Below are 18,575 nucleotides of genomic sequence, written 5' to 3' on the forward strand. Positions count from 1 at the left end.
AGATATAACCACAAAGAAACCATAAATCATATTCACATGCCTGAAAAGGAGTGGGAAGAAGTATAATTTATTTAATCCCACCCCCTTTTAATAATCCCTAAATACCCAGCCATAAATCATTTTGCCTCAGTTATACCAACAAAATACTAAATTACTAAATTATCGTCCACCTGCTGATCGCTAGACACTAATACATACATATATCTCACACACAAACATTTAACATACATACATACCTCAAATACAACACAAAGATACCTGAATGATAAAAATAAACAAAACAAAAACAAAAAACAGCATGAACAAAACAATGACAAACAAATTGTTGGATTCTGTCCACAATTTAGGGAGCGCGTTATCTGCGCCTCACGGCAAAAGCCATTGCCAATCACCTGTTATCCAATTTACTCACTGCGTGCTCGTTTGATTTCTTCAGATTTAGGAAAATGCTAAGACACTGAAGCACAAATTAGATTTACACAGGTTGGTTGAGTTCAATCACAATTCTTGTTCAGACAGCTCTGTTATCAGGAACGTACAATACAGCGCTGGGCCCTTTAAGAGCGGAAAGTCTCCATTCAGAAAAGGCAACGTTCAAGGTTCTTTGGTTAGCTTATATCAGCTGCACATGCCAGTGTGGGCCGAGTTTGATGGGTGATGAGTCTTTGGGGTGGGGCAAGTTCGCCATGGGAGTGGGTGCTGGTTATAGGCGATTCGGTGTGTGTGGGGGCTGTTGTCTTCCATCCCGTCTTTCGGCCTTGGCGATCATCTTTGGCCGAGTCCTTGGCTGGCTCCCTCTGGCACCTGCTGGTTTTATCTCCACGTGACCTTCCTGTGAACATTCTTCTCCAATCTTGGACATACACTGTCGTACCTCATTCTTTCGATTTTGTCATTTTGTACGAAATTATGTTTGGCTGTGACATCATTAATCTATTGCTGTTCTTTTGATACTTCATGTCTTTGCTTATTCTTAGTTTAATCATGCTTCCAACTGTATCTTTTCTTTGTTAGGCAAAATATTTCCCTCTGTGCAGAGCGTTCAAGATAAACAAATCAACAAAGAAACGTAAATCAATAAATACTAAACACCCCATGATACTCATACACCCTCATTTCTGTACCTTGTAAAAATAATTTCTTCTTTGTATCTTGTTTTAAACTGATAGATGTTTGAACATTCCCTGAGTGTCCCCTCCAAAGTATTCCATAGCTTAACTCCACAAATTGAAATACAGAATGTTTTTTTTGTTGTGGGTGCCTTCCTTATCCTGTAATTAAACGTGACCCTTAAATTATAACTCCCTTCCCTTCCAGTGAAAAGATTCTGAATATTAGTCGGCAACAGATTATTTTTTGCTTTGTAAAGTATTTGTGCTGTCCAGAATTCCACTATATCTTTGAGTTTGATGAGTTTTGACTCTAATAATAATGAATTTGTGTGATCCCTGTATCTTGCCCCATGAATGATCCGTATTGCTTTTTTTTTGTAAAATAATAAGTGGATATATTGTGCTTATGTAATTATTACCATCTTCAAAATATGTGATACCTTGCATATATCATTTATGTATAATATAAAAAGTTTAGGGCCCAACACTGACCCCTAAGGTACACCACAAGTAATGTCCAAACACGTTGAACAAGTGTCACCCAACTTCACAAACTACATATTGTCATATAAAGCTGTTAACCAAATGCCTATTTTATGTTTTAATAGGCGAGAATAAAAACAAGGAATAAAAAACTAGATAAGTTTTAACATGAATATTTATTTTAAAAAAATAATAATAACAATAATAATAATAAATTCACGACTCGTTCGTGAACGGGAAGTTACGTCACTGACTCGTAAAGTCCCTCCTCCATCTAACGCTCGCTGGCGCTGCTGATTGGTCTTCACGAGTGAGTGCCGACATTGATATTTTAATTTTGTATTTGTTGGCCAGTAGTTGATGGTGTTATTATACCGAATGTGTTTATGTTTATGTTTGAATAAAAGGTTGAAAAAAACAACAACGTCATACATAATTTTGGGGACACCAACTCATATAACAACGTAAAACACATACATATTGTCATATAAAACAGTTAACCAAATGTCTGGTTTTTATGTTTTGAATGGCGAATATAAAAACAAGGAATAAAACACCAGACAAGTTATAACAAATGTTTATAATAATAATAATAATAATAATAATAATAATAATAATAATAATAATAATAATAATAATGATAATAATAATAATAATAATAATAATGAAAGTACATTTCAAACCAGCAATCAAATGTGGAATTGCAGTCGATATATTGGATAACAACATTTAGGCATATATATATATGCATACACGTTATTTAAAACCTACCATAAGTAAATCGTAAATCTACATTCTGGCTTCCATAGTTCACGCTATGAGACGCAACATATTCACTGACTGATCCGTTGATGCACAAGAAGGCATTTCACTCATTGACTCGTTCGCGAACGGGAAAGCCAGGATTCGTTCCCTCACTGATCGGTTCTCGTGGTGAACTGGAAATGCGAATCACTCAGTGAGTGATTCACTCACTGAGTGATTCGTTCACTCACAGATTCGTTCGTTGGTGAACGGGAAATGCAATTCACGACTCGTTCCTGAACGGGAAGTTGCGTCACTGACTCGTAAAGTCCCTCCTCCATCTAACGCTCGCTGGCGCTGCTGATTGGCTGATTTTCTTCTTCGTTTTGTTTTACGGCGAGGTAGCACCAGCTTCAATGGGCATTACTGATATTTACTGGTTGAAGTTATACATGAAAGGAAAAAAAGAACGAATCACTTTAGGAAGTGATTGGTTCACTCTCGTTCACTGAAAAGATTCGTTCTTTTTGAACGGATCGTTCACTCACGAGCCAACACGAATGCTGCGTCCTGGGAACGTGGGAAATTAGGACGATCCCACTCGGATTATTGCATTTCCGACCTCAAAAGAGGACAGTGTCATCAACAAAGATGCTTGATTCCGATGAATTGTTTGTTCGTAACACATTTAAAGCCAATTCAAACAGTAGGCCAGTTTGAGCTTCAAATCACGTTAAATCTTTAATGTATCGTTGAGACTACTATCAGAACATCTACCACAATATATCAGTGAACAGGATTTTCACATTGGTATGTTTTATGTAATACAAAAGGAAACAAAAGAGCAGCGTTTCACACCTCATCAAACTGTTGCTTTTTGTTGGTGTTAGAGGGCAACATGAGCCAGGGAAGGTCGCCGTTCAAGATGCACTGGCCTGTCGCCGTGCACCTGTAGCCGGCCTTACAGCAGTGCTTCATGTCACTGCAACACACCGCCTGCATGTGAGGAAAAAGAGTAAGTTATTTCCAAATTTGCTCTCATGAAAGCTTCAACCAGGGCTGGTTATCATATTTTAATATTATTTGTACTGATAATCAACCATTGGTTGATTTACAGGTAGAAATATGCATTTTACTCCTTTTTTATATTATTATATTCACATTAATTATTATATATTATTTATATTCACCAATTATTTAATGTACTAATATTTAAGCTGTAGTTTTTTAATGTAATGTATTTTAAAATAAAATACGTTGAATCATATGTAGACTAAAATGTATTATATTTTAACCCCACCCACGGTTCTGGAAATCTATGGACCGTACATTAGCAAAAGGGCAGCATCCCCATTCCGTGGGCGAAATCTTGCAGCAGGTCTGCCCGTCGTTGCACAGGCTCCCATCGTCGCACTGTACAAATCCCAGCTTTACGGCGGTGACAAGGGTCCGGAGCGGGACCATAGAAGGGATGCTTGCCGGAAGTTGAGGGTACCACGGGAGCGCCACGTTCCCTTTGACGCATTTGCTGCGCATCTCGTCGCACGTGTAGTCAGTGGGACAGCAGTGGTGGCCGTCGGGACAGCACACGGCCTGTTATAGAGGTAGTGAAACTGAAGTTGAACGTAACTCTCGCTTCTGCTTTCACAAGCAGCCATGCTTAGTTCCTCATTGCTTTGTTATTGCTGATAGCTGGTGGGTCACTTAGTTGGTGTATATATATTTGTTGTTTGAGGGGGTACCTAAATGGTGGTGGAAGAGAGAAACAATGTAGTGATTGGTTGCGAGAATAAACTTTCAAACAAACTGGACATTTGATTAAAACGTGACTTGAGTCAAGCGCAAGTAAGAGATGTGTACTGTCAATTATTCACCTGAGGGAGAGGGCAGCACCCCCATGCTCCAGTTTGGGTCTTGCAGCAGGTGGAGCTCTCAGCGCAAGTGTGTGTGGCGTTGCATCTCACTTCCATTTCCTGCTGCCTGGGCGTGGCAGGCTCTTTCTCTAACCAGGGCACCGAGCGCCATTCCAGATCGCACGTCTGAGCGGCTATGTTGCACCTGTGACCTTTCGGGCAGCAGTGGAGGTAATCACTGCAGCAAACCGCCTGGGAAGAGAATCCACAAAGTAGAGAAAAAAAAGTCATCATGCAACAGTTAAAAAAATTTCAATTTGCAGACACCATGTTACCTCTGGTAGAGGACAGCAGGACCATTGACCTTGTGTGTTTTTGCAACAAGTGGTGCCATCTCTGCAGTGGATTTTGTCGTCACAGGGGACGATATTGGCTGCAAAAAGAGCACAAAGGATTGTATTGAAAAACACGTTCACCAAAAAAAAACTATGACCCGTAAGACCAGAATGACAACAAGCAATGTGTGGCAACATGCCTCGACACACCCGCCTCAATGGGACGCATCTTTTTGTTTTGACATTAAGTCTGGATGTGGTTCACTGCGTTAGAATACGCACCAAATCAACATAAACATTTCATATTCACCACAGAGGATCTTCAGAGGTTTCAGAGCTTTTTGCGGGTCAAAGCACAAAACATGCCTCGACTTTCAATTAAACTCCATAATCTGCACGCGACAACAAAATTTGGCAGGACGTGCGCGATGCTATCACTTCAACGTCTCATCACCACACTTCCCCTCTCAGCTTTTAATCACAAGCGAGCATTGTCAACGGTTGCTCCACGCTGACACAATTGCTCTTCTGAATGCGGAAGTCCCCTCGGGGTGTGTGTGAAGGGGTTACTGACCTCGCTGGTTCTCCCAGTCGGCTCTCCTCCTGGCAGGAAGCTTGTCCCACATTGGCGTGTCCTCGCCGTCCTCAGGGGAGACGCAGACGGAGCGTTGCACGTCACACAAGCTGCCCGCCGGGCAACAGTGCACTTTGTCTTCACAGCACACGGCCTGTTTGGACAGCATGAATGCACACTCAGGACACGGACAACCCCCCTGTTCAACTTTTTGTACCTTTGACAGGGGGCAGCATCCCCAAGTGCCTTGCGGGGTCTCGCAACAAGTGCTGCCGTTGGGGCACTCAGAAGCCTTGTCGCTGCACAGCACCACCGACTCTGTGCAAGAAACAACATCAAGATGAAGTAAAATTTCAGCAATGTTTGTGTGTTAAAAGTCAAGAGAAGTAATAAAAAAGAACCCGGTTTGAAGCACCACAGGCTGTCGGCACTGCAGCGGTGACCCTCCCGACAACAATGCTTCCCATCAGCGCAGGCCAGTTCCTGTTGGAAAAATCCAGTTCACTCAGACCCTTGATCAAAATGGGACTACTGCATTTAGAGTTTAGTAATTCCACGCTTATACAATTTAACTGTATTGAATGTATTATGATTCATCATCTTACTGTATATGATCAGGATTGAGCAGTTTCATGCTAAATTGAACTTTTCTTTGACAAATGTGAGAAGTGAGAAATGTTTCAAACATAACATTTCAACAACTGAAACTTTCAACCACAACTATAAGTGTATTTCACTTTATCTTTGCAGCAGAAGCCTTGTTCACATTTCCAACCTTCAACTTTCAGTCTCCATTTCTCCTAATGTCAGCATGTCCTCACTCCAACATGAAGAAACTTTGCATGTTATTTAACATAAGTGACACTCAACCTTTGAGCACATTTGGTTCCTTTTGACTGCGGTGCTCTTCGGGCGGGCTTTGCTTTGCGTGGTAACTGGTAACGTGTGCTATCACCTGGACAGAGGGGCTGCATTGAAAGCTGCCGGTGGGTCGGTGACCATCTTGACACGTCCCATCAAGCGGACCCTCAAGCAGAAGCAGCATGGCCCAGCACAACACAGCCAGGCTCGGCATCTGAAATCGTGTTGCATAATCACAGTAATCACTTATATCAATAAAATCTTATTCACTCCAGGCAAGTGCTCAAGCCTGGAGTTTGAAAAAAAGTGAATGAATGCAGCTCTCACCTTGACGTTGAACTATAAATGGCTTGCGAGTGAAGCAGCGGAGCGTCAGAGTGCTTCTGACTGTACAAAGTGCTGATTTAAACACGCCCATTAACTGTAATAGCGCATGCCCATGTGGTTTCCTTTTTTCTTTAGCTGCGAAACAGATACTTCAACTGTATCAGGCTGCTTTGTTCTTTAAAGTACAGATTTTTTAGTGGGAGGCATGCTTGCGTGTGGTTACAAGTATTGTGTATTTAAAAAATTAATAAATCAAAACTATTTAGAGAAATATAATTCATAAAAAATACAAATATAATTGTGTTTAAACTGTTTAAAAATTTGCAATCCATCCATTTTCCAAACCGCTTGTTTTGAACAATTTAATAAAGAATTCTATTTAACAAACGCTGCTATACTTGACTTTTATTTGTACATTGTATGTCTACATGCTTTCGACATTAAAGGTGAAAAGGCGTATAAATAATGTGCTGTAGTTTCCTCTGTAAAACAAAATGTACACATGCACTACATGTCTTTGTTATTCAGTATTTTTAAACAATTTGGTAGCGTAACATTGTTATATTTGACTAACTCTTCCAATTGGTCAGTCAGTGAAATTCCAGTAGCTTCAAACATTTGTTTTTCTGGTTTCGACTATGAGCTTCACCTTGACTTGTTTACATGCTGCAACTTGCAGTGCGTCCTTCCTCCTTTCGGAGGCGACAGAGCAACGTGGAGAATGCGGCCATTTTAGCGCTGACGTGTATATTACCTGGACGGACCCGCTTTCTCCTCACGCAAAACGACTGCTCGCGCACTAAACTTTGTATATCTGTGAAGCTGACATTCACTGCATTAATGAACGCCCCTCGCCAAATACACGTTTGAATGTCTTAACACTATGGACGAAGACAGTTAACGATAGTCGTGCGGGACTGCTGAAAACATCTTCAGGAGCATGGGGGAAGCTGTTTGGCGAAGTGTCATAAATCTAAATTTACAGTAAAGGTGAGTAGAAACAACGTGGATGCTAACTGGCTAGCTGGCTAGCTTACAACGCATGAGAGTTGCTGAGTGACATGCTAGCTCGAAATGCTGTTCATTCAGAATATTCGGCTGCCGGTGTTTATCGTAAGACTATGCAATAACACCTACCTACTTGTAATAACATTTTTAAAAGAAACCTAGGGTTTCACGTGATAATGAGCAAACCACGATGACAGTACACTGCAGAGTACATAATGTTCGCTTTGCAACCTCATCAAAACGCCTATGTTGCTCTCTTTGGACTTCCATCTAAGTAATCTCCCATGCCACACTTTTCCCTTTAAAATTAAATGTGATCTAAATGACGTCAGTATTGTCATGGAGTTTAATATGAGACGCGGTGCATTGTGTCATAATGGGTGAAAGTGACCATGCATTCGACTTCTACCAATGGGAGCCTTTTGCGTTTTTCAATAACATTAACGTTTTGCAAGAAAGGTATTTATTTACTTCGTACTTTGTTCCCCCTAAAGCAGATGCCTGATCAACCAGTAATTCATGTGTGAAGAAAGGCTAGACAATATGGTATTAAAATAAATATTACTTTTTGGTCTGCTATCCCATTTGCATGTCTGGTTAACAAATAATAATGGCATCATTGAAAACAATGTTTACTTTTTGCATTAAGTTGCATCAGCGTTTGAAGACATGATATGGGTAAGTGACCAAAAAAAAAAAAAATCTTGAAATATATTCTTGGGAACATGTACCCGGTCCTCCTGTTTTCCGCTACCTCGTATGCTACTTTTTCACGTTAGTTTTATCTGTGAGTCAACGCAACCAAAGAAAAACAATCCTGGCTTGAAAGGACATAATTAGGGTCCTAAATTTGTTACAAAATAGATGTTTGCTATTGCAAAAAAAAAAAAAAAGAGTAGCAGATAAATGAATGCATTTAGAATAATTGATAAATTTGATTAACCCCCCCTTGCTTTTGCCCCCCCCCAAAAAAGAGTAGCATCTAAATGAATGAATTTAGGATAATTGATACATTTGATTAATAACCCCTGACTCGCCTGCTCTAATGTGACGCCAGTTGAAGTGGTGTGCCCTTTGCAAGCCTGGCTGTGGCTGCATAACGATATTTGACTTATGCAACGCATTGATAAGCTATCGCCAGAGGCCCAATTAGCAACTCCGCCTAGCAACACGCTTTTGTGTGTGCCTGACTCAAATTTTCTTGCATTAACGTGAAACATAACTACCATGTCTTTAGCCTAATAAGCCAATATTTGATGGGACGTTATTAACGTAACAATAATATTTAAAAAAACAACAACAACCAACACAAGCCACTGCACGGCTTCACTCGCACAACTAGCAGGCGTGGAGGCACGCGGTCACGCCGGCGCCTGGCGGAGAGGGTCAGTAAACGCCTCCGTGGCGTTCACTGTTCTGTGTTTAGGGCAACAGGTGGGCACGATGGCGGAACGGGCCACCGGTGGCGCGTCGGCCGCCATCTCTCCAGTGCAGCAGATGCTGGCCTCTGGCACTGGAGCCCTCCTCACGTCCGTTTTGGGTGAGAGATTTGAGAGAGAGAGAGAGAGAGAGAGAGAGAGAGAGAGAGAGAGAGAGAGAGAGAGAGAGAGAGAGAGAGAGAGAGAGACTTGGAGATTTTTACCTTGACTTACGAGTGCCCCCAAACTTCGGTTTATATCTTTTTGTAGTTACAAACAAATACTTTTAGGCTTTGACCACAACAACAGTGATTATAAGAGTTTTTCACCAAGTAATAGAGCATGGGTCCCCCCCAAAATCTGATGAATCGATCAAGCCGAATCTCATATTGTAAATTGCGTCACGAGCTTGGTATTGGAATGACCAAAACTCGTAAGTCAAGGTAACACTGGCCGAATTTGGGTGACGGATGACCATTGGAGGTTCGTTGCTCATTCGTTCAAACCGTTTGCAGTCACGCCTCTGGATGTGGTGAAGATCAGGCTGCAGGCCCAGCAGAGTCCCCTCCATCAAGGTAGCCCACTTCCCGACTTCTTCTGTGGTGTTGATGTGGTGACGCTCGCATAACAAGCTGCCGGCCAGGCGGATGACGTGTGCGCAATTTTTAACATCCAGACGCTCCTTTTGCTTCTGCTTTCTTTCCAAAGCTTTAACTCGCGATGCTGCTTCCTGGGCTGCTGTCACCCACCCCTCCAAGTGTGAGTACCGGACCCTCACCCGCTGCACGCATAAACCTCTCTACATTTGTACTCTTCTCAGTGCGGCCTTGCTCCCATCATAACACGTGCGTGTGTGTGTGTGTGTGTTTAAACAACCCCCCTCACCCCCCGTTGTTGGCACGCGAATGTGTATGCGGTGGTTGCTCTGGTCACAATCACGTCTGACCTGTGAAAAGTGCTCCATAACAAATGATGAGCTTCAGGCTATTTTTTTTTTTTCTAGACGTCCTTCCAAGGTCAAAGGTCATGACGCTCTGTTTTTCTCTCTCTTTTGGCCCAGGGAGATGCTTCCTCTATTGCAACGGCTTGATGGACCACATCTACGTGTGTCAGAACAGAAGCAACTGCACCAGCTGGTACAAGCCGCAAACGCATTTCAGCGGAACCCTGGTGAGTTCATGGCAGATAGGAAAAGGGTGACAAATGGCCGCTGAGCCCCGCCGCAAAAAAGCTGCAGCCTTTCCCAAAAGCGGTGCATAAGAACCGAAAGTAAAACGTTTGTGAGTAACTCATCCTGTTTCTTTGCGGGGCAGGATGCTTTTGTGAAAATCTCCCGACATGAAGGACTCAAATCGTTGTGGAGCGGCCTCCCACCCACACTGTCAGTAATTTGCCTCGCAGTCTTGCCAAAACAACACAAACGTGTCTAAAAGGCGTATGATTGTAGCGTCATGGCCGTGCCCGCCACCGTCATCTACTTCACCTGCTACGATCAGCTGCGGGACTTCCTGCGTGTTCGCATGGGTTTCCACGGCGAACACATTCCACTCCTGGCTGGGGGTCTTGCCCGATGTAAGCCCGCAAAAACACATGGAAAAAAATTAGATGCAGCGTGACTAAGTCTGTTGTGTTTGAAGCATAAGCAGCAATCTTATCTTTAGTTTTATTAGTGGGGGTTATATATTGGACGTAGCTGCGACAGGAAAAAGTCTGTGATATAAATTTAATTTTTTTAGTTAAAAGTTATAGTTGATTCTCGTTTCTCAAAGTGTCCTGGTCGGCTAGCGCCTTCCTGTGGCCTGGCAAAGAATCACTGCTTCAGTACAGTTGTGCAGTGGTACCTTGAGATGAAGCGACCTGACTTTTCTTAAAACGTCCACGCAGCTTTGCTCCTGATTATCTCTAGCTAACAAACAGTCCAAAAAGCCATAGACGGGCTAATGAATAGCATCTATGCTGAATCAACACAAGTAGGGAGTGGGGGCACCTCTCCATCGGAGGCCTAAATCTCTCCATGTGTCTTACAGTGGGTGCCGTGACGGTCATCAGTCCTCTGGAGTTGATCCGCACCAAGATGCAGTCCCGCCGCCTGACGTACAGCGAGCTGTGCGTTTGCATGCGCAGCTCTGTGGCGCAGGGCGGCCTCATGTCGCTGTGGCGCGGCTGGGGGCCCACTGTTCTCAGAGACGTCCCATTCTCTGGTGTGAACCACTACCATGTTTGTTCCGACTCAGCGGTGGTTTGATATCATCATAATGTCGTTTTGACATCTTTGTGTGTCTGCCGTGTCCAATTTCTCCTCTTTGTGGATGCGCAGCAATTTACTGGTTCAACTACGAGCTGATGAAAGCGCGTCTGTGTCAACAATCGCAAATCGCTCAGGCCAACTTCACCATCAGCTTCACCGCCGGCGCCGCCTCGGGAACGGTTTGTATCAAACTCACCTTCTGTTTGGAAAAGAAAGTTATGTTCAACTTGGGGCCAGTTAGACAAGGAAGGCTGCTGCTACAACACTCCTGTCAATGACATCCAACCGCTGTGTCTCTTGTCCCAAACGTCAGATCGCCGCCATCTTGACGCTGCCTTTTGATGTAGTGAAGACTCGCAGACAGATCCAACTAGGAGAGATGGACACACTCGCAGGTGCGTAGACCGCCACTGGGAATTTACGAGAAACGACAAAGTCGTCATTGCTGTCGTCTCATTACTCTCGCTGGTCCTCGTAGCCCCGTCCAATAAAACGGTGTCCACGTGGCACATCATGAGGGACATCTGGAGCGAGGTGGGCTATCGGGGGCTCTTTGCAGGTACACATCGTCGTCTCGCTCACACGTAATATAATGTGTAAAATAGATAAAAAAAAACATGGATGCTTTTATTTTCAGGTTTCTTGCCCAGGGTGATCAAAGTGGCGCCGGCCTGCGCTGTCATGATCAGCACCTACGAGTTTGGGAAGGCCTTTTTTCAGAATGTCAACCAGGATCAACAGCCCCTGCCGTCATAAAGTGACGGAGCGACTCTCGAATTTTTTTTTTACCTTTGTAATTTCCTCACCAGGTTTAGGATCAAACTTTAGCCGGCACCAATTCAAGTTTTTAGCATGTCCTAATCGAGTTAAATGTCGGGGTGAGTTCCAAACCACATTCCACTAATTAGGATCCATTTTTGCATTTCCAGACAAGGGTTAGGCTGATGTACCGAATCGACACTATCCACAATTCATTTTAATAACGGTCAAGAAGCTGCTGTCACAATGCCTCATGGGAAATCCATGACGAGAGGACTGCATGAGCACAGACGCATGATCAAGCTGCTGAAGATGCATGGACGCTCATTCAGTCAGTCAGTTATTAATCATTTATTCTTTCAGTCAGTCAGTGAGGGCTTCACAGAAACACTTTGGACTTGTATTTTGAATTTCGGCATTGACCCAGAACAGCACTTGTATTTTGAATTTTGGCATTGACCCAGAACAGCACTTATATGAATGCCCTCATACGTAAACGGCTCCACTTCAACTCAGTAAGCTGTCAACTACTTTTCCTTCCTCACATGTGGAACAAAGCCATAGGACAAGATGGGATCCAAACAAATAAGAAAATGGAAATTTGCTGTACATTCTGACGCAAGCATGACACATCCTCACAGCTTGAAAGACAACTTTCAAATAATGAGGTCCGGATGATGGCTGTTAAATCAATGGGAATTTACATAGAAGATATGAAGAATTTCTTACAGCAATGTCATAAAATATAATTGTTGCCTTAAAGTGAAATGTTTGTTTTTTCAGTTAAATAAATGGTATTTTGAGTTTCATTTTATTTTTGAGAAATTACGCACATTGTTGTTAGGCTTTTTTCACGGGATAGGGGCCGACTACTGTCGGGAATATCCTCCATAGCAAACATGGGCAAATTACGGCCCGCGGGCCACATCCGGCCCGCATGAGGCCAATCGTAATTTTAAAAAAAAAATTGTGTCTTGCGTACAATACAACTGTTTCGCTTTTATTTTGAAAGGCGTCGCACTTCCGTGTACACGACCAAGCATGAGAAAAAATACATCTGTCTGATAAACAGGGCGCATCAGAGGCTGATGCATTGCTAGCAAAACTGCAAGCCCAACAAGGACTTTTTCTCAAACTTCACACCCAGAGATGGAGCGGCTCTGTCATTTGAGGAAAAGTTAAAGAAGTTAAGAATAAATTGTACTGATTAATAATTGTTTTTTTATTTGACCTTTACACCACAATTTCACATAGCTTAATATAAATATAAACAGAATAATTGTATTCTTCTAATTACCAGTACCAACTATTTGAAATAAATAATTTAGTGCATTTTACAATGGAAGAAAATTGAGCAGGTTTAGGTTATCGTAGGTGTGGCCCTCTGACACAACTCAGGTTTTTCATGTGGCCCCTTGTAAAAATTAATTGCCCACCCCTGCTCCATAGTGACTCGACGTGGTCGCTGTATGTAAATACACTGCCGAAGGCGGGACTTGTGACGTCGACGACACGTCACAATGCCGAAGGCGGGACTTGTGACGCCAACGACGCGTCGTGTCTCGCGATAGTTGCGCCACCTTATAACTGACCGTAAGCGCCAGGCTGGGCCTCTTTCAATCGGATCGGACACAGAATGGTGAGTAAGCCAAAGACTTTGACTGTCTTCACCAAGGCTGGGCAATCCGTCCGCTATCTTTGCCATCCGAGCCATTAGCTTCTTTCCAGAGCTTAGAACAAATCGTATTCCATTTGAACTGTTATGCGAGGATGAATTTCCTGGCCCTTCGAGAATTATAACTTAGAAAAGATAAAAACTCATGCGAAACGCAAATCATCGTGGCCTAAAATGGCCGCCTTCACTCCATGCTATACGTTTATAAGAAGCACATGTTTGTTAATGAATATAGCTGCAAAATACTTTTATATTTTGCTGTTGTCATTTTGTCAATTGAATGTAGTTACAGCCTCACATGCTTACATCGTGGTCCGCCGGTAGCCTGTTAGCCGCACTTGCTTACTATACAAATAAAGTGACGGTATCCTCTCTGCTATCTCGTAGTCCCATCGCAAGTTTTCGGCTCCGCGCCATGGCTCCTTGGGCTTCTTACCTCGTAAGAGGAGTCGCCGTCACCGGGGTAAGGCCAAGAGCTTCCCCAAGGACGACCCAAGTAAACCCGTCCACTTGACTGCCTTCCTGGGCTACAAGGCCGGCATGACTCACATCGTCCGTGAGGTGGATAGACCAGGATCAAGTGAGTTCTCTATCACTTTACATAGAATTTTCCTTTGTCAATGATGAAACCAACGACGGGCGGACAGAATGGGCTCAAAGTCCCTTGCTGATTGTCGAGTACTGAGCACATTGTTTAGATGAACTGATTAAATAGTTATATTTTGTGGTGTTTAACTCGTGTCAATTTCTTTGCAGAGGTGAACAAGAAAGAAGTGGTAGAAGCGGTCACCATTGTGGAGACTCCTCCCATGATTGTAGTTGGCGTGGTGGGCTATGTGAGCACCCCCCGCGGCCTGCGCTCCTTCAAGACCGTCTTTGCCGAGCACATGAGTGACGAGTGCAAGAGGCGCTTTTACAAAAACTGGTGAGATGTGACGGCGTGACTTCAGAGCAGTGCTTCTCAATCTTTGTTGTTTGCTAGGCAGTACAAAACACTTTAAGTTTTTTTTTTTGGCCAGAATTTTATTTGCAATAGCATATTTTAGCGTAAAATTAAGATAACGCTCATGCAAGTAGTTGTCGTCCAGCCGACAAAATGGCCTTTCCCCCAAATTGTAACTTATAACAATAATTTCAACTGCTGTTGTACAACTCACATTTGGTCCTGCTTTAATACTTGAGAAGCACTGCCTGTGAAATATCAAAGCAGACGTTAGTAGCCCAGTGGAGACCATTTTTTTCCGTTTTCACTGAGCGATTCTAACAGTTACGGTGCCCCCTGGTGGCAGCTCCGCTCAGGTGCCCCGCGCCCTGATGAGCTCCGGGCTCCTCTGGCCGGTGGAAACTTCTGCTTAGAAGCCGCGCCATGAGCCGAAATCCCCTACTCGGCTGGTTCCGCCTAACTCCTCGATCAGGGCGACCAGTCCGGCGCTGTGTTCTTCCTCTGACCCGCTGCGGTCATGAAGGGCCAGTCGCCAACCTTGTTGTGCCCGCTGGCAGGTACAAGTCCAAAAAGAAGGCCTTCACCAAGTACAGCAAGAAGTGGCAAGATGAGGAAGGCAAGAAGCAGCTGGAGAAGGACTTTGCCTCCATGAAGAAGTACTGCCAGATCATTCGCATTATCGCTCACACGCAGGTGAGTTTGGAAATGGGCTGAATGACAGCTCGCAGTTGTTTTGTTTTTAGAGACGCTGCCTTGCTTGCCAACAAGCTTGTGATTATATCAAAAAAGGCCACTTGAGTGAGAAACATGGTTACCTGCCACGTTTGAACAAGTGTTGGCAAGTAAGCTAGCGTCTGCAGTCTGTGACGAGACCATAGAACTCCTGCGTCAGGCATGGCGCCTGATGATTCCAGTGAGGATATTTTCTACTGCCTTCCTTCTGAGACTCCGCCTTTCACAAGCAGCTGCTGCTTGCGCTCTCAGGCGGCCGCCCTCGCTGATCAGCCTCCTTTTTTATTTGTGGCCAGATGCGTCTGCTGCCCCTGAAGCAGAAGAAGTCTCACCTGATGGAGGTGCAGCTTAACGGCGGTTCCATTGCAGACAAGGTGGACTGGGCCCGCGAGAAGCTGGAGCAGGCTGTTCCCATCGCCAACGTCTTTACCCAGGACGAGATGATCGATGTCATCGGTGTCACCAAGGGACACGGATACAAAGGTGTGTAATCTATCCCTCCAGGTGCTGCAGAGATACTTTTATGATCTATTTGCAGGCTGTCGTTTACACCTTTCCCGTTCTCCATTTTATATTGCATATTTTTTTTATCTATTAAATCACATCTGTTGGTGCGGGACAAACCAAACAAAGTAATGGGTGTTGACAAACAGTTTCGCAAATCCGCCGTCTTTATTACTCGGGAGAGACTTTTGGAGTCCAAACAACTCAAGGATGCCGAAGGAGAGAGATCACAATGTTCCGTCCACACAACGCATTGCATCATCCGCCAACATTAGAACCTCAAAGAAGAGCCTAGCAAAATTTCATTTTTCAAGCAGTGTTCCCACGTCAGTGGGCAAAGTCCTGCTTGTTCAAGGATGAGTGTTTCATAAATCTTTTTTTAGTATAGAGAAAGATTGTCCGAAAGACTTTATAGAATATGTTAATATAAAAGCAAAAAAAAGTGGATTTTCTAAGATATGTCTCCTGTAATTATATGCGAAATGGTCCCCTCTCGCTTGTTGCTAGATGCTCTTTCAACTAACGTTACTTCTGTCTGCATCCAGGTGTGACCAGCCGCTGGCACACCAAGAAGCTGCCCCGCAAGACCCATCGTGGTTTGCGCAAGGTGGCCTGCATTGGTGCCTGGCATCCTGCTCGCGTGGCCTTCTCTGTGGCTCGTGCCGGTCAGAAGGGATACCACCATCGTACCGAGATCAACAAGAAGGTACGTCAGCATCAAGCTGCACCATTACGATGTCGATGTGCGCTGACTGTTCTTTTGTTGTCAAGATCTACAAGATCGGTCAGGGCTACCACCAGAAGGACGGCAAGCTGGTGAAGAACAACGCCTCCACTGACTATGACCTGTCCAACAAGAGCATCAACCCTCTGGTAAGCACTGACACGCCTTGCAATTCGCGTAGATGTCCATAGAAATGTCTCGTGAACATAATCTTGCTCTCCTTCCAACAGGGTGGTTTTGTTCACTATGGAGAAGTCACAAATGACTTTGTTATGATCAAAGGATGCGTGGTTGGAACCAAGAAAAGAGTTCTCACCCTCCGCAAGGTCAGAATGCCATCACTCGCTTTACACCTGTAGTTGATGCGCATGTAGAAGTTTATTCTGAAATTTCACTCTAATGGATTTAACCTTTGGGGGATTACTGAAGATAACATCTACCAACATTAAGGTGGTTTTATTTGTTCTTGTAGTCTCTGCTGGTCCAGACAAGCCGTCGCGCTTTGGAGAAGATCGACCTGAAGTTCATTGACACAACCTCCAAGTTCGGTCACGGCCGCTTCCAGACGGTGGAGGAGAAGAAGGCCTTCATGGTCAGTTATTGTTTCATGTTTTTCTTGATTCATGTTTGTTGCCCTTGCACTGTTCGTTACCTGGTTCAACTGTCAGTTTGAGCTCGGGCTCCATTACAGTGCTACATTAACCTCCAATTAGGCAGAGGAGTTGTGGCCTTCTATGCTCACTCCTTGTTCACTTTCTGGAAACACACCCACTGAAATTGTGGACATAATCTTCACTCCAAACTTGTCCTCCTTGATGTCAACCAAGCATGTTTGTCTCTTGTCTGCAGGGACCCCTCAAGAAGGATCGCCTCATCAAGGAGGAGACAGCCTAAAGTCTGCCAGATCTCTGTCTTTCAAGTCTGCAGAATTTAATAATAAAATCAGATGTACTCCAAAACTAACTTGTGGAATTGATTGAAAGGGTGATTAGGATAAAGTGTCCAGCTTGAAAGAGTCAACTTGGAGTGATTAAATGGTCATTTAAAACTAGACAATTAATTTAGGTTCCAAGAACAAATATAAATACTTATAAGATTTAAGTTGAAAATGAAATGTAGAAAAAATGCATTCTCACTAAAACAATTTAACACAGAGCATAGTGTCTAAAGATGCAAATGTCATTGTGGTGCATTGTGCGTCTGCGGGCCTGAACTGTGGCATCTGTATTACAAGCCTGTGTGTGGACACTGCAACCTCCTGTGAGATACCACAAGCCCCCCCATACACGCACCATAACCTTCCCAACTCACTCGCACTTTTTTTACACTTTGTACCAGCAGTGGGCAGTACTGTGCACCAGCAGCTTCATAGCACAACATTTGGATGTATCACTGTATTGGATGTAATATTGGAAAAATGTCAACATTTTCATTCACTTATTGATGAAGGGACTTAGTCTAGTCTCACCAGATTAGAGGAGTCTCGCCCCAGTTTTTGAATGCTAGAAAAAGGGCTTTGTGTGTGCTGCACATGTAAAGTGTGCTCCACTGACCTTTTCGTCGTTCAACTCCAGCTGACGCATCGATGACAAGAATCCGGGGTGAGAGAACAGACAGCAACTGCTCGATGGTCAGCATAAACATCCCGCGTGCACACACGCGCATGTTTAAATGTTCGAGCCTGCACAATGATGACATGCGAAAACACAAATACGGCGTAACCACCACCCGCCTGCACTTTATGTGAGCATGGTCCTGTGGGGGTGACGTCGCCCTCCACAAGCTCTCATGAGTCCTCAACCACATGTCCAACAAAGTCACAAAAAGGTGATTGGGCAGTTTCACACTAAGCACAAATGTTTTGATGTCTTTGTGTGCTTCATTGTAGACATCCCTACCCTACACAAGGAAGAGGTCGTCCTTGCGAGTCGCCCAACTCAAAAAGGTACCAACCTACCTGTCAGCATCCTCCTGTTTGTGTTACAAGTCTGCACTCCGCGCCACATGCTCCGTGAAGCTTTTAGCACAACCGGGTGGAAACTAAAAGGTGTTTCTTGTTCGTTCTCCTTTTGCCAGCGGCTGCTGCCATTTGTATCATCGCAAGCATGCAGGCCTACTTCACCGCGTTGTTGAGATGAGTGGTAGTACTACTTGTTGTTGTCTTGGACACCGAGCACTGTCAAAAACTGCTCATTCATGAATCCTGTATGACTGTTTTATGATATGCAAGCCAACCCATTGGCGGGACGCCACGTGGCACCTCACACTGTCACAG

At 43.9% G+C, this 18,575-nt stretch overlaps 3 protein-coding genes, 1 long non-coding RNA gene and 2 other non-coding genes across 8 annotated transcripts; 5 read left to right on the forward strand and 1 right to left on the reverse strand.

Annotated features, from left to right (window-relative positions):
* Positions 1-3,054: 3,054 nt before the first annotated feature.
* grna (granulin a) lies at positions 3,055-6,424 on the reverse strand. Its single transcript, XM_088358116.1, has 9 exons — positions 6,290-6,424; positions 6,057-6,176; positions 5,503-5,584; positions 5,319-5,419; positions 5,102-5,255; positions 4,528-4,625; positions 4,214-4,444; positions 3,669-3,932; positions 3,055-3,335 (listed from the first exon to the last, which is right to left on the reverse strand). Exons 2-9 carry the CDS (start codon positions 6,174-6,176, stop codon positions 3,192-3,194), a joined length of 1,194 nt encoding a protein of 397 aa, XP_088214242.1. The 5' UTR covers positions 6,290-6,424; the 3' UTR covers positions 3,055-3,191.
* Positions 6,425-7,020: 596 nt separating this feature from the next.
* slc25a39 (solute carrier family 25 member 39) lies at positions 7,021-12,536 on the forward strand. 3 transcript variants are annotated; one of them, XM_088358118.1, is made up of 12 exons: positions 7,021-7,279; positions 8,724-8,837; positions 9,231-9,290; positions 9,424-9,474; positions 9,776-9,885; positions 10,029-10,096; positions 10,163-10,287; positions 10,743-10,916; positions 11,033-11,142; positions 11,277-11,358; positions 11,442-11,522; positions 11,601-12,536. In XM_088358118.1, the coding sequence occupies exons 2-12, from the start codon at positions 8,741-8,743 to the stop codon at positions 11,717-11,719; spliced, it is 1,077 nt and encodes a 358-aa protein (XP_088214244.1). In that variant the 5' UTR covers positions 7,021-7,279; positions 8,724-8,740; the 3' UTR covers positions 11,720-12,536. The 3 variants fall into 3 exon arrangements, with proteins under 3 accessions (XP_088214244.1, XP_088214245.1, XP_088214243.1); XM_088358117.1 differs by lacking the exon at positions 7,021-7,279 and adding an exon at positions 7,293-7,975; XM_088358119.1 differs by lacking the exons at positions 7,021-7,279; positions 9,424-9,474 and adding an exon at positions 7,292-7,975.
* Positions 12,537-13,251: 715 nt separating this feature from the next.
* rpl3 (ribosomal protein L3) lies at positions 13,252-17,259 on the forward strand. The gene is made up of 10 exons (XM_088358313.1): positions 13,252-13,361; positions 13,785-13,977; positions 14,154-14,322; positions 14,898-15,033; positions 15,369-15,555; positions 16,122-16,282; positions 16,348-16,449; positions 16,531-16,626; positions 16,773-16,892; positions 17,150-17,259. Exons 1-10 carry the CDS (start codon positions 13,359-13,361, stop codon positions 17,192-17,194), a joined length of 1,212 nt encoding a protein of 403 aa, XP_088214439.1. The 5' UTR covers positions 13,252-13,358; the 3' UTR covers positions 17,195-17,259.
* LOC148383758 (small nucleolar RNA U83B) lies at positions 15,196-15,291 on the forward strand. Its single transcript, XR_015853857.1, has one exon. It is a non-coding gene; the product is annotated as a small nucleolar RNA U83B (small nucleolar RNA).
* On the forward strand, positions 16,937-17,068 carry LOC148383759 (small nucleolar RNA SNORA54). Its single transcript, XR_015853862.1, has one exon. It is a non-coding gene; the product is annotated as a small nucleolar RNA SNORA54 (small nucleolar RNA).
* An 831-nt stretch (positions 17,260-18,090) lies between the features above and the next one.
* Positions 18,091-18,538, forward strand: LOC148383760 (uncharacterized). Its single transcript, XR_015853473.1, has 3 exons — positions 18,091-18,127; positions 18,189-18,245; positions 18,377-18,538. It is a non-coding gene; the product is annotated as an uncharacterized LOC148383760 (long non-coding RNA).
* The last annotated feature ends 37 nt before the right edge of the window (positions 18,539-18,575 follow it).

Source organism: Syngnathus floridae, chromosome 17, assembly GCF_059516105.1.
Source record: "Syngnathus floridae isolate MCC-2025c chromosome 17, RoL_Sflo_1.0, whole genome shotgun sequence".
Taxonomy (NCBI): domain Eukaryota; kingdom Metazoa; phylum Chordata; class Actinopteri; order Syngnathiformes; family Syngnathidae; genus Syngnathus; species Syngnathus floridae.

Coding starts and splice junctions, on each gene's coding strand:
- grna (XM_088358116.1), bottom strand. CDS start 6,176: ATGCCGAGCCTGGCTGTGTTGTGCTGGGCCATGCTGCTTCTGCTTGAG. Junction 5,420..5,502: donor CCTGTGGTGCTTCAAACCGG/GTTCTTTTTTAT, acceptor TTTCTTGCACAG/AGTCGGTGGTGCTGTGCAGC. Junction 4,445..4,527: donor CCTGCTGTCCTCTACCAGAG/GTAACATGGTGT, acceptor TTCTCTTCCCAG/GCGGTTTGCTGCAGTGATTA.
- slc25a39 (XM_088358117.1), top strand. Junction 8,838..9,230: donor CCTCCTCACGTCCGTTTTGG/GTGAGAGATTTG, acceptor AACCGTTTGCAG/TCACGCCTCTGGATGTGGTG. Junction 9,475..9,775: donor TGTCACCCACCCCTCCAAGT/GTGAGTACCGGA, acceptor CTTTTGGCCCAG/GGAGATGCTTCCTCTATTGC.
- rpl3 (XM_088358313.1), top strand. Junction 15,034..15,368: donor GCATTATCGCTCACACGCAG/GTGAGTTTGGAA, acceptor ATTTGTGGCCAG/ATGCGTCTGCTGCCCCTGAA. Junction 16,893..17,149: donor AGGAGAAGAAGGCCTTCATG/GTCAGTTATTGT, acceptor TCTTGTCTGCAG/GGACCCCTCAAGAAGGATCG.